Source organism: Solanum dulcamara, chromosome 8, assembly GCF_947179165.1.
Source record: "Solanum dulcamara chromosome 8, daSolDulc1.2, whole genome shotgun sequence".
Classification (NCBI taxonomy): Eukaryota; Viridiplantae; Streptophyta; class Magnoliopsida; order Solanales; family Solanaceae; genus Solanum; species Solanum dulcamara.
Genome location: NC_077244.1, coordinates 69848982 through 69862654, shown reverse-complemented (window position 1 = coordinate 69862654; position 13673 = coordinate 69848982). Strand labels below are relative to the sequence as shown.

The 13673-nt window shown below is 29.8% G+C and overlaps 1 protein-coding gene across 1 annotated transcript; it reads left to right on the top strand.

Moving 5' to 3' along the window:
• The first annotated feature begins 572 nt into the window (after positions 1–572).
• Positions 573–2309, top strand: LOC129900963 (uncharacterized). The gene is made up of 2 exons (XM_055976060.1): positions 573–1644; positions 1965–2309. Exons 1-2 carry the CDS (start codon positions 1098–1100, stop codon positions 1997–1999), a joined length of 582 nt encoding a protein of 193 aa, XP_055832035.1. The 5' UTR covers positions 573–1097; the 3' UTR covers positions 2000–2309.
• The last annotated feature ends 11364 nt before the right edge of the window (positions 2310–13673 follow it).

The window sequence follows — 13673 nt, the reverse complement described above, 5'->3', positions numbered from 1 at the left end:
TCATTATTATGAATAGCCAAATCAAGAATATACTAGTATCTAGTACTACCTCCGTCTCATATTAGATGGACACTTTTAATTTTATACAGTGATTAAAAAATCACTAATACATTGGAAGAGTTTACTATTTTGCCTTTTATTTATATCAATGCAATATACATAGATTATAGAAATATCTAGTATTGAAATTGTTTACGTTCAAAAGGTCATATTAATTGTAGGGGTAAAATAGAAAAAATTTAATTAATTCTATCGTAATTTAGTAAGTGATCAAATAATATAGGACAAATATTTTTAGTAAGATGTCCATCTAATATGGGATGGAGGGAGTAACTAGGTCATTAGAAAAGCTGTCTTATTGAAAAATTCGAAAGGAAAATGTTGAAATTTTCATAACTTCATTTTCTAGAAGATGAAAAATTCAGAATGCATTAAAAAGATGCTGTTGACAAGTACTAAATGTTTAAGATTCAACTCATTAAGAAAATGACTCTAAAAATTGTCAATGTATTTCACACGACAATGTCTTCTATTTTTTAATTATTTTTTCTTCGCTCATCTAGTCAGTCAAGTATGGGAGATTCAACGAAGAAAAAAAAGTATGAGGAGATTAACTTGGTCTCTATGCTTAACAAAAAATGATAAATCAATTAGTACGTGTCAAAATTGGTTGCCGGCCTATTAAGGCATCTGATGCACCTCGACTTGTTCTTATTCCAATCAAGTTAACAGGACCAAAAAATTATGCTCTGTGGAGTCGTTCAACAAAGCTGGCTCTCAGGAAAAAAAAAAGCTTGGATTCGTTAATGGATCGTGTGCAAAAGGAAATTACAAAGGGGCATTAGAAGAACAAGGGGGAAAATGCAATAAGATAGTGTTGTTATGGATTGCAAGCACAGTTACAAGTGAATTGTTACCAGAATCATGTATGCTTTGAATGTAGAGAAAGTTTGGACAGATTTTGAAGAAAGATTTGATAAATCAGATCCACTAGAACCTACCATATATGGTCTGAAATTGCCATTTTGAAATAAGAAATTGACTCTGTTACTTCATATTACTCGAAATTAAGGGATCTATGGTCTGAATTGGATGTGATGATTCCATCACCTGAATGTAATTGTGCAGATTCAACTTCATATGTGGAGCATCTGAAGTCACAAAGACTACTTCAGTTTCTGATGGGATTGAATGAAAGCTTTAGAAATATTAGAAGTAATATTTTGGCTAGAAAATCTGTGGTGACTGTAAATGAAGCATATGTTGTTGCAGCACAAGAAGAAAACCAAAGAGCATTGAAAGTTATTTACAAAACCAGAGATGCTTTAACACTTCTAGCAAGCATGACTCAGGGATACAAATCAAAGCCAAAGAAGTTTGTACCTCCTGAAACAATTTGTGATCACTGTGGATTTAAAGGTCACTTTAAGGCTGATTGTTATAGATTAGTTGGTTATCCTCCAGATTTCAAGAGCAAGAGGAAGGGAACTGATGATTTCAAGCTTGCATATACACACCTGACAAAGAATGTTGATGATTTTCCCAAGAGTGAAACTTTAACACATATGTCACCAACTCAATATCAGGATCTAGTTAACAAGATGGATAGAATAGGAACATCAGATTGCGCTGCTAACATGTCAGGTATCACCACTTTATTGTCCAAAGCAAGTAAAATTTATGAATGGATAGTTGATAGTAGAGCTACAGATCATATTACACCTAATGAGGATTTATTAACTACTATTAGAAGATTAAAATATAATGATTCTTGTGGAGTTCAAGTTCCAACAAGGAATAGATGTGACATCAAAGGTATAGGAACTATCAACATATTAGAAGGTCATGAGCTTAAGAATGTTCTGTACATACCAGAATTCAAGTTCAACTTACTATCAGTCTCCAAATTAACTAGGGAACTCTCTTGTTCAATCTCCTTTTCCCCTAATTTCTATGTGTTTCAGGTACTCTTCAATGGCAACGTATTGAGGATTGGTAAGGAAAAGGAAGGTATGTACATATTGAAGAAATCAATAAAATCCACAATAAATGCAGTAGTTACTGAGAATGCAGATGCAGATGCAAAGCTATGGCATTGAAGATTGGGACATCCATCAACTGGAGTAATGCAAGATATTAAGTCATTAAATTATTTCTCAGACAAGAATGTGTCACACAACTGTGAGATTTGTCCTTTAGCAAAGCAATGTAGATTGAAATTTTCTGTCAGTACTAGTAAAACACTAAGAGTTTTTGAATTGATTCATGTTGATAAATGGGGACCTTATAGCAAGCCTACTCATGATAGAAAGAACTACTTTATTACTATAGTAGATGATCATAGTAGGTACATACGGATATGTATGATTCATTCTAAGAGTGAAGTCATTATAGTTCTAAAAAATTTCATTGCTTTAATAAGAAATCAATTTGACTTGTTTGTGAAAATCTTGAGATCTGATAATGGGTCAAAAATTTTCAATTCTTCACTTATTGATTTGCTTGCATCTCATGGTATTGTGCACCAAAGTTGTTATTTTTACACTCCCCAACAAAATGGGATAGTGGAGAGGAAACACAGGCACATCCTAGAAGTAGCTAGGGGACTGAGGTTTCAGAGTTCCTTACCTATTCATTTCTGGGGTGAATGTGTTAAGATTGCTGTGTATTTGATCAATAAGCTGCCCACCAGTGTATTTGAAGGAAAGACACCTTATGAGATGTTTCATCACAAGACAGCTAACCTTGATCATTTAAGAGTATTTTATTGTTTGTGCTATGCAAGTAGATTGCCAAAAGGAGAAGAGTTTGCTCTTAGAGCCAGAGAAACAGTCTTTCTTAGTTATTCAGAAACTCAGAAGGGGTACAAAGTCTATGACCTGGTTAAAAAAACTTTCTTTGTAAGTAGGGATATCACCTTCAAAGAATACATTTTTCCTTATCATGAAGGAAACTCAACAGCTGACCTGGATATGTTTGAGTTAGTCACTTCTATTGAACCAGCTCCTCCAACTACATATACTAAGCCTATTGTAGTGGAACAATTAGTAAAGATGAATGTTGATATTTCAGCACCCACACAGTCTCCTGAATCCCCTGATACTCATGGTCCAAACACCTTAACACCCGAATCAGTAGATACTGATGTTGCTATTAAAGGAAATTCATATGAATGACATTTAGTAACAGTCCCACCACAAGTTTAGGACCCCATATCACTGACTGATCAGTCAGAAATACACACTAGGCCCACTAGGAATACTAAGCAACCTATTTGGCTTAGTGATTAAAATTATCTAAGCCATCTGCTAGTTGTTCGTATCCTATTTTAGACTACCTTAATTACTCACACATGTCCTGAAACTCACTACAGTACAATATGACTCAGTAGTTGGTAACATTAATGATCCTATCCTAGATGATATTCACAGATATCAATAGTTAGTTGGAAAATTGATTTATTTGATGATTACTAGACCTAACATATGCTTTGTTGTTCAAGTTCTCAGTCAGTTTATGCAACACCCCAAAAGATCACATTGGGATGTAGCATTGAGAGTTCTCACATATTTAAAGAAAGCACCAAGTCAAGGTGTTTTACTGAAGAATGGTCCAGTTACAACTCTGACAGCCTTTTGTGATTCAGATTGGGCAGCTTGCCCCAACACAAGAAGATCAGTTACAGGCTATGTCATTCAACTTGGTGAGTCACTGATTTCATGGAAGTCAAAAAAACAATGCACAGTGAATAGAAGCTCAGTAGAGGCTAAATATCGAAGCATGGCAGGAGCAGTGGCAAAGATCATTTGGCTAGTTGGATTACTCAAAGATATCAAAGTGACTATTACTACACTAGTTATATTTTGTTGTGACAGCAAATCAGCTATGCAAATTGCTTTCAATCCAATTTTTCACGTAAAAACTATGCACATTGAGATAGATTGTCATTTTGTGTGGGAAAAAATCAAAGATGCCCTGATCAAGCCAAAGTATGTTAGGAAAAAATCCCAACTAGCCGACTTATAGCACATCATCAGTTCCTTCTTTCCAAGCTAGGAGTTCTTGATGTCTTTCATCCTAGCTTTAGGGGGAGTATTAAATCCAGCTGAAATTTGGACTAATATAACTTGAAATTAGCTGTCACATCAGTTGGTTACTGTTAGTTGTAACTAACTCATTCTGTTAGAGTTAGTTTGTTATGTAGGTGTTAGTCTGTTAAGTGTAGTTTGTTAGCACTACACTACAGCTAACTTGTATTGTTACATTGTATAAATACTCTTAAGTGTGGGTTCAATTGAAATACAATAATACTTCTTCTTCTCTAATCATGTTCTTTGCAGTTCTCTCAATGTAGCTCAGTTAGATCTAGTTAATTTTCAGATTAGCTAATAGATTTTAACACGGCCACCTCAAGTAACTGTTTATATCATCATAGATAAGTTTAATTCATTTTATACTTCCTCTCTTTCTTTTCACTTTTATTTAAAAAATTATCTATTTGAAAATATTTTTTTAAAAAAATATTGAAGACATTTAATATTAAAAATCTCATCTTACTTGTTATGACAAATTTAAAATCAAAATTTTTAAAGAAACTTTTGATATGTGCTAGCTAGTTAGAAGTCTTTTTTTTTTCTTTAAAATTTTGAGTTCAGTCAAGCAACGATATTCTTAATAAAATGGAAGAATTTTTTTCCCGTCAATTTAACTTGAAGTGAAGTTGAATGAAAGAATAAGAACGAGACAAAGGGTAAACTCAGCGTTAATTTGATTCATAGTCAATCAACTTTCATTATTTGTATACTAAAGTTGTTAAGTGATTTATATAACGAAAAAATCATTCAATTTAATCTAGGTATCATTAAAAATATTTAATTTTATCTAAGTATGACAGAAAATCATTAGACTGAAAAAAAAACATTTAACATGATACTTGGGCAAAGTTGAATAATTTTTTAGCTACAAGAAAATTATTTAATAAATTATTGTGATGTTTAGGCAAAATTAATGTTTTCCTGTGTTACAAGTAGTTCAATAAACATTTTGAAACTTGAACAAATTGAGAGTTTTTTTAGTAACTTTAGTACACTAAAAAAAGGAGAAACTCCCATAGTTGATCTTATGAAAAAATGCATTTCCTTGTTTACTACTCTATTCCTTATCTGGTAGTATGTTAGGATATCAATATTAGTTGTGATGTGATGGTTGAAATTTCTCTATTCAAATTTAATTTTATAAAGATCTTTTATTTTCATACCAAAACATAATAGCATTCACAATATAATCGTTTAGAAAATTTTGTTTAAGAGAAGATTATTCTCTCTCTAGTTTTAATTTCTTTTTATACGTTAGTATCATCATACATATGTTTATTGACCAAATTCATATCATATCATAAAGTCTTTTTTCCTAGTTTTTCTTTTTCATTTGATTAATCATGCAATGTTTGCAATTATTAACTTTCAGATGACATCTTGTTATTTCGATCCCAACATCTTAACTAGAAGTATCAAATTCGAACCTCTATAAATAAAAATACCTTATTAGAAGCAGTATCCCAAAAATGAGTCATGCAATGTGTCAGTCAAAATTTAATTAAATACTAGAACTCGAATGAAAAAAAATTAATACAATAATGCACATGCGTTAATAGATCTACTTAATTAACTAGACATAAAGCCCGAAATATTTGTTCATTTTCCTTTTTCTGTATTTGGTATCAACGCATTTACAAATCAATTAAATTCAAATTCGTATCGATTTCCCCCATTTTCTTAGTATATAATATAAGGAAAAATGCAAAGAGAAAGGTTTGACAAAGAAGAATAAAGAAAGAAACTGATGTAAAAAAAGTAGCGTTCAAGAGTCAACAAGAAAAAAAATTGTTGAATCGTAAACTCAATCTTCAACACTTGTTTTTTTTTAAAAATAGCAGAAAGAAATCTATCAGAAAACCACTTTCGGCTGTCCCAAATAAAATAAAGAAAGCAGCAGTTTAGTCAATTTAATTTATTTATGCTAGCCAAGAGTTGACATTGAAATTGGATTAAAAAATAAACTGAAATAAAAGTGTGTAAAATATTATTATTATGATGATATATAGTCTGTAGAATGTAAATTCATTTAAATTATTATCAAATGTGAACTGATAAAATATTAAAAGGAAAAAAACTGTTGAACGGAGTAAAAATTGGAAAAGGGAGTAATTATGCGTCATGAGCAATGACGGTGATCCAATTTCCACCTCTCCCTAATTACGCAAATACGCTCATTTTATGACGTTATTTATTGTTTAATTCCGTTGAAAAAGTTGAAAAAACAAGAATTCTAATGAATAATTTTGTTACAAGTCCTGAAAAATCAACAAAATTTAGTATAAACAATGTCTTAATTTTGGATAAGGTATTCATTAATTATGAGGAAGACTAGGAGATTCTAATGAATAGCTTCTCACAAGTCCAGACAAATCACAAGAATTTTAGTATATAATAAGTTTCAAATGTCTTGACGGAGCACAAAAAAAATTTGAACAAATTTCACCGACACTTTTTTACTCAAAAAATTATTCAAATTAATCTTTAAATAGCTCCAAATTTAATATTCAACATTCTAAAATTATTCCAGTAATTCTTAATAGTTCAATTCAACTCAAATTTTCAAATATCATTGACAATTTTTGTCTTCTTCAACAATCAAACACAACAAAATTTAATAATTGTTTTTTTTTCAAATTTCTTCAGTCAAATAATCCAAATAAGTAATGCATTTGCCATTTTCTACCGCAAATACTTTCTTTTTTAAATAAAAAAAAAAGAACAGAGAATGATAAAGGAGAAAAAGGAAAAAAAGGAATAGCAACATATTCTGACCAATATCTATATATGCACTAAGTTTATTAACTGATTTAATTCAATCTAATCCAAAAGTTTTTAATAGTTAATTGATTTTTTTTAACTTAGAAAAAATTCAAAATTAAAAAACGTTGGAGGAAGACCTTGGTTGATTTAATCATGGACCCCTAGACTTACCATGACCAGTCAGGAGACCAGTCCACTAAAATAATTATTGGTGTTGATTCATTGAATCTCACCCATATATAGTTACGTTTCTTTTACGTACATTTGGAATATTTTTGTTTTCTAATACATGTGTCAATTAATATTCAAGATTCATGAATGTTTTCCAATCTTTTCATCATTCTATAATATGTCCACATCCACTTAATTATTTTTTAGACCCTAAATATCTTGTACTGGAGAATAGACTCGAAACAATAGGAAGAAGAAATAAAGAATATTAGGCAAACCACAAGTGTCAACCTATTATTGCACCTAGGCATAACGGGAGGACAATGAGATATCTCAATACTTCTCATCTAAAAATTATATATATATATAACGATCAAAAATTATTTATTTATATATCATAGAAATTTAAAAAATTATACTTTTTATGTATTTGCTTTTTTATATTCTAAATTTTTTTCCAAAAAATTAATTTTAACTTCATCGTAAATATGAAAAGATAGTATACTACTCAACGTCATAATCCATAGAGTTTGAAACTGAGTTTTGCATGCACCGAAAACATAAATTTGAACACGCTTCTTCTTTCTTTTTGTACTCTTTATGTCACTTTTTATGATATACCTTAATTCATAGTCCAAGTCAAGCGGCAATTCTTAGACCTTGATTCTTCGAATCATAGTGCGGCAAGTGGAATAGTGTTAAATGTACTCTTTTAACATCTTTCGGCTTGAACTAGGTGGGAAATTAACTTTTTCAAAAATAAAATAAAATGTATGAGTTATATTATGATTATAATTAGGGATGATGAAATCAACTCATAAAAACATGATCTAGCAAAATTAACCTATGCAAACATGACCCACCAATCATCCAAGTTTGTGCGGATTGATGATCCACACATTTATTAAATAATTCTATTAATTTGTTTAATTTAGTCCATTTAAAAGAAGTAGTTCACGAGTTAGATTATATGCATATATATGGTTATTTAAGGTGCACGCACCTTTTAAAAACTTTGCATCCGCAACAAAAATTGATCGAGTTCAGACTAAAGTCTCATTCTCCTCCTTTTCAAAAGTTTTGCTCAATGTTGATTAACAGAAGCTTCAAATGCAGATTTTGCCAAGCCTGACTTGTTAGACTTCAAACACAGATTTTTTTAACTTTAGTCTTGAAAATTTGAAGTTAATTCTGAGAGGCTAAAATTATAAAAAGAATTACAAATTTTGGCTAGGACTTAAATAGAGATCCTTAAATTAGTCATTTGTGCACTTGCCCTCATCTAATAGTTGCGTATTGGGGCTAAATGTGTATTCCGACCAAATTGGCTAATGCTGTCAAAATCAATAAGCTCTGTATTGCAAGCTCAAGGAACAACAATGGAAGCTTTGGCTACATTGATCAACGAGAGAAATTAACCAGAGGTTATTTGTGAAATGCAAAGCTTGGCTTTGTTTTCATTGCATCAAGAGTATATATACAATCATGGATGAAGAAAATTATCTAATCTAATCACGTGAAAATTGACTAACTAACTAACTAATTATGTCAACAAACTAATTTGCCAAACTATCTGTGCCAGCTGTACAATAATTTCAATACACGCAAAACTAAAAACTTTGTTAAAATATTTTAATATTTTTTTCATTTTAGGATACATATTAAAAAACTATTAATTATATTTGGTAGTAAAATAAATTATTTTTAAAAAAAAATGAAAACTTGATAAGAGTTGACTATAGGGGTTACGATCCATTATTTAGTTCATCTAACACTTTGTTTGGATGGTTGTTACGTATTGTTTCATAATGTATCGTATTGAATTGTATTGTGTTGTATCGTTTTGTATTATTTTAACGAATATAATATTTGGATAGATTGTATCGTTCTTCATCGTTACATAATGTCACACATTCATGATTCGAATGATAAAACTTACGAGAAAAGTAGGGTACATGATATATTAAGCTTGAAAATATAGCGTAAAAGATGAAATATAATTATTAAATAATAAATAAATACAAAATGAGAAGAAAATATTAAGGTAACGACGCGAACACACCAAATCGATCGTTACATAAAATGGACATTTTCATCGTTACCTAACGATGGATTTAAACGATACAATACAATTTAAGCAACAATCAAAACAAACATTGTATTTAAATTAGCAATACAATACAATACAATACAACAGGGTAACAAGCATCCAAGCACGCTGTTAACCAACCATCTCAGCTCAAGTAATAATTAAAAGAATTAAGAGTATACTTATTTATTAAGTCATTTAAAAAAAAATCGCCTAATTTTAATCCAATCCACTTATTTGTCATCCCTAATTATACTGCAAAAAAGAAAGTAGACTATAATGTAATCGTCTACAACTACTTATCAAATTATGAATTCACCTTGGCAGCATTAGTGAGCTCTTTTGCTCCTGCACTTAGAGCACATTTGGTATGTCGTATAAGCTAAGTATAAATTATTTTATTGAGTTATATATCGTTTGGTTGTACTTTCGAAGTTCAAGGGATAATATATATATTATTCCACATTAATTTCGGTATAATTATGTACAAAGTCCTACATGGAATAACTATATTATAACCAACAATATTTGGATAAAGATTTTGAGATGAAAAACTACTCTTTTTCTATAATTAGTTATTAATGGTTAGTTATGAAATACACCAATAAGAATTGTGATGGAGTGGTAAGCAATATCCATTCATCCCTAGTATTCAATTTGAATACCTCTAGATATATAATATCCTGCTCTTCTTTCTTAAGGAGTGTTGTACCTTCCAATATAAAACTTACGACATGAATTTAAATTTAATCAAATCACAGTACAAAATTGATCGATATAAATTTAAATTTAATCAAACCACAATACAAATATTAGATATTTAATTGTGTCACACAATTTGTGTGCACCGCAATTACGGCAATACCATTTGACTATTTATGATCACCCAAATTTATTAGTACCTTCTTCTTCTTTTTTTTTCGTGAGTCTTCATTTTCTGAAAAAGCAGTAAATTGAGCTTCATGATGTCGTCATTCTACGATTTTTATGATTGTCTCACTGAATCATTACAAATATCAATTGTTGGACTAAGGTGATTTTAAAATATTTTTAATATGGTGTAGTATTGTTTTGTTCGGATAAACTCCACATAATTATTTTTTAAAGGCTTCACACTATTAAGAGTTCTCTATACTTATATAGTTATATGTAACTTTTTTTCTTTGAAGAAAAAATTATGCGGATAAGTAAATATATATTAATTAATTAACTAATATAGCAATAGTTTAAATTAATTATGGTTAACGGCAAATATTTAGCTGTAATTACAGTTTGAGTTTTGTATAATTCGGACGATTATACAATTAAATTTTGTATAATTCGGATGATTTATACAAACGTTGTGCGAGAATCGAATTGTATAGCGAAATATACAAACATTACAAATTGTATAGCGAATTATACAAACGTTGTGCATGAATTGTATAGTGAAATATACAAACGTTATACAAAAACTGCGAATTGTATAGTGAATTATACAAAAAAAAAGGCAGTCCGGTGCACTTAAGCTTCCGCTATGCGCAGGTTCCGGCGAATTATACAAATATATACAAATGTTGCGCGAATTATACAAACGCTGCTATAACTATAGTTATGAATTGTAATTAGCAAACTATAGCTATGGAGCATAATTAAAATATTTTTGAGTGGCTATATGCGAAATTTTTTCATTTTTAAAACATACCTCTCTATTTCATATTAGTCGTCCACTTACTAAAAATAGTTATTTCACATTAGTTATTCAATTTATAAAATCAAGGGAGAATTAATTCTTTTTGAAAGTGTAAATAAGTTTAGAATAAATTAATAAAACTAACTTTTTATTTTATAATTTTTTAAAAGACATGTAAAAAATGAACAATTTAATTAAATGTGACGGAAGAAGTACTAATGTAGAATTTTATTTGCAAACCAACAAATGTATTAAAAGGTTCGGAGCCACACGATTTTTTCGCAATGCAGCCACATAATAATAAATATCATGTAGACTAACATTTAATCTAGAATGTGTTAAAACTATTAATACCATTATTAATGATGAACAAAAAAGAGAACCAAAGTCTAGATTAGATTTCTAGAACCAGACAGGGTACGTTTCCTTCAACGGTTGGGTCAAGTCCAGATATCCATATCCTTTCACTTTCATTTGTTGAGAAGCTTCACTAATTATATTCAGTTTTTAATCCCAATAAATATGATAATCATCATTCGAAAGACGTTCAAGATATAATTATTTGTTGATATTTGCATTCACATATTAATAAAAAATTTAGTCATGGTCTAGCGCAAATGCAATATGTTAAATTCTAATTTAGTTAATTTGGTATAGCTGGGAAATTAGTGGCGATGTAGTTATTTGGCAACAGATTTATCCAAATTCAACATTTGTCATGCATATAAACCTGATATTTAACTTGAATTCACCTTATATCTACCTATTTCATCTTTAGGTGTGCGCAAGTAAGTAGGCCGTGTGTTATCCTACGAATCAATTTGAGCGTTTCTCACACAAATTATTACATAAAAAATGTGTGTCTATTTATTTAATTTTATACAAATTTAACTATCTACTTATACACGCTTAAAGTTGGAGAACAAAATATCTACTAACACCAAATTTAATGACATGCTTATGTATTATATTTTGATTTTTTAATATAAAATATAAATTTGTATGTAATTTTCTTTTAACAATTTCTATTAAATATTATATTAAAAAATATAATTTTAAAATTATAATAAATTAAATATTAAGAACCTCAAAAGAACTCATCAAGGCCCACTTGTCCAGAAAGTTGGCGATGATGCCAGCCATGATATCATTTCTTTTGTAAAGTCGTATCAATTTTATAATGTGCCGTTTTTGTTCGACCTTTTCTTTTTCATTTTTTTATTTAATAATTAATATCTTTGACTTTCCTGACTGCTATTTGGACCATTGTATTTCCTTCCATCCAAATTAGTTATCACAATTCTATTTTACAAGTCATTTAAAAAAAATATAAATCTAATTTATTCTTAATTTTTTAAATATAATCATTATTGTTTATTTATAAAATAAAAATAATTATTTAATTTTATCTTAATTTGTTAATTGATAAATATCTTAGGACGAACATTTTTAATTTTGTGTTAAGCAACTTGACATAGAGCTAAGAAATCTCAACCCCATTAATTGATTCTTATTTAGAAGCCCTCAAAATGCCGGAATTACAAAGACAATTTGAAGACAAATTCATATATAGCACGAGGGCTGTACAGGGCAAATCGATAAACCGCACCAAACTGATAAATTGAACCAAACCGGAAAAAAAATCCGAGTAGTGATTTGGTTTGACTTGGTTTGGTGTTTGAAAAAAAAATCCGACCATTATAGGGTTGGTTTGATTTTAACTAAAAAAAGTCAAACCGAACTCAAACCGACCCGATTATAGATATACTATTTTTAAATTATGTTATACATAAAAAAAATTATTAAAATGTAATTTATAAATATTGTTTTAAAATTTTTCATAATTTTTGTTTTCTTTCGTACATTTAGATTTGGACTTGAGAAGCTCATCTAAATAATATACAAAAAAACCCATCTTATAAAGTTATATTATAAAGTAAAAACTTCAAACAGTGTTCTGCCTCCATCTTATATGTTGATATTTTGTACTAGAACTCTTTTTAAGAAGCACTGCTCTGTGCTTTTTGTTAGATACTATGAAAAATCCGAAAAATTCGAAAAAACTTGAGAAACCCAAAAAATCAGAGAAAAATTAATATCGAAAAATCCGACTTTTATTGGTTTGGTTTGGTTTATAGATTTAATAACCCGACACAAATGATTTGGTTTGGTTTGTAAAAAATCCGAACCAACCCGATCCATGTACACCCCTAGTCATGACAGTTCATTTTAGATAACCTACATAAATCCTACTAATATATGAGCTAATTATTTAGATTCACGCTAGTTTGCAATATTACGAATCTTATCAGAATTTGGACTTCGGATACGTGTAGTTGATGCGTCCAACTACATGTACTTCTAATACATGGGATCAAAATTAGGTGCAACTTGTTTTAGATACACTGTATTCAGTGGATTCGCATGTATCTGACTCTTTCGTTGGCCTCTCTTCTATCTAGCTCGTCACTCTCCTCTCTTGTTGTATCTGGTATTTTGGAACATGTATCTAGTATCTCAAATATATGTATCTAGTATAATTTACATGTATCAAGGATACATAGACTATATCGCTCGTCTCTTTCCTATCTCGCTCACATTTCTCCTTCTCTCGCTCATCTCTCCTTCTCTCGCTCATCTATCTCCCTATTTTACTGTATCTGATAGTAAAAATAAATGTATCTAGGTGTATCTAACTTGAAAATTGATATAAAATTATTAATTAGTGAGACAATATGTAATTATTATGACCCATAGGGAGAACTAATAAAAATGATATAAATATTTGCTTTTTCCATCCACTTCGGTCCATTCAAAATTTATCTAAAATTGCAAATTTGGTATGTGGACTGCAAACAGGATTTATGGGCCAGATGATGCGGGC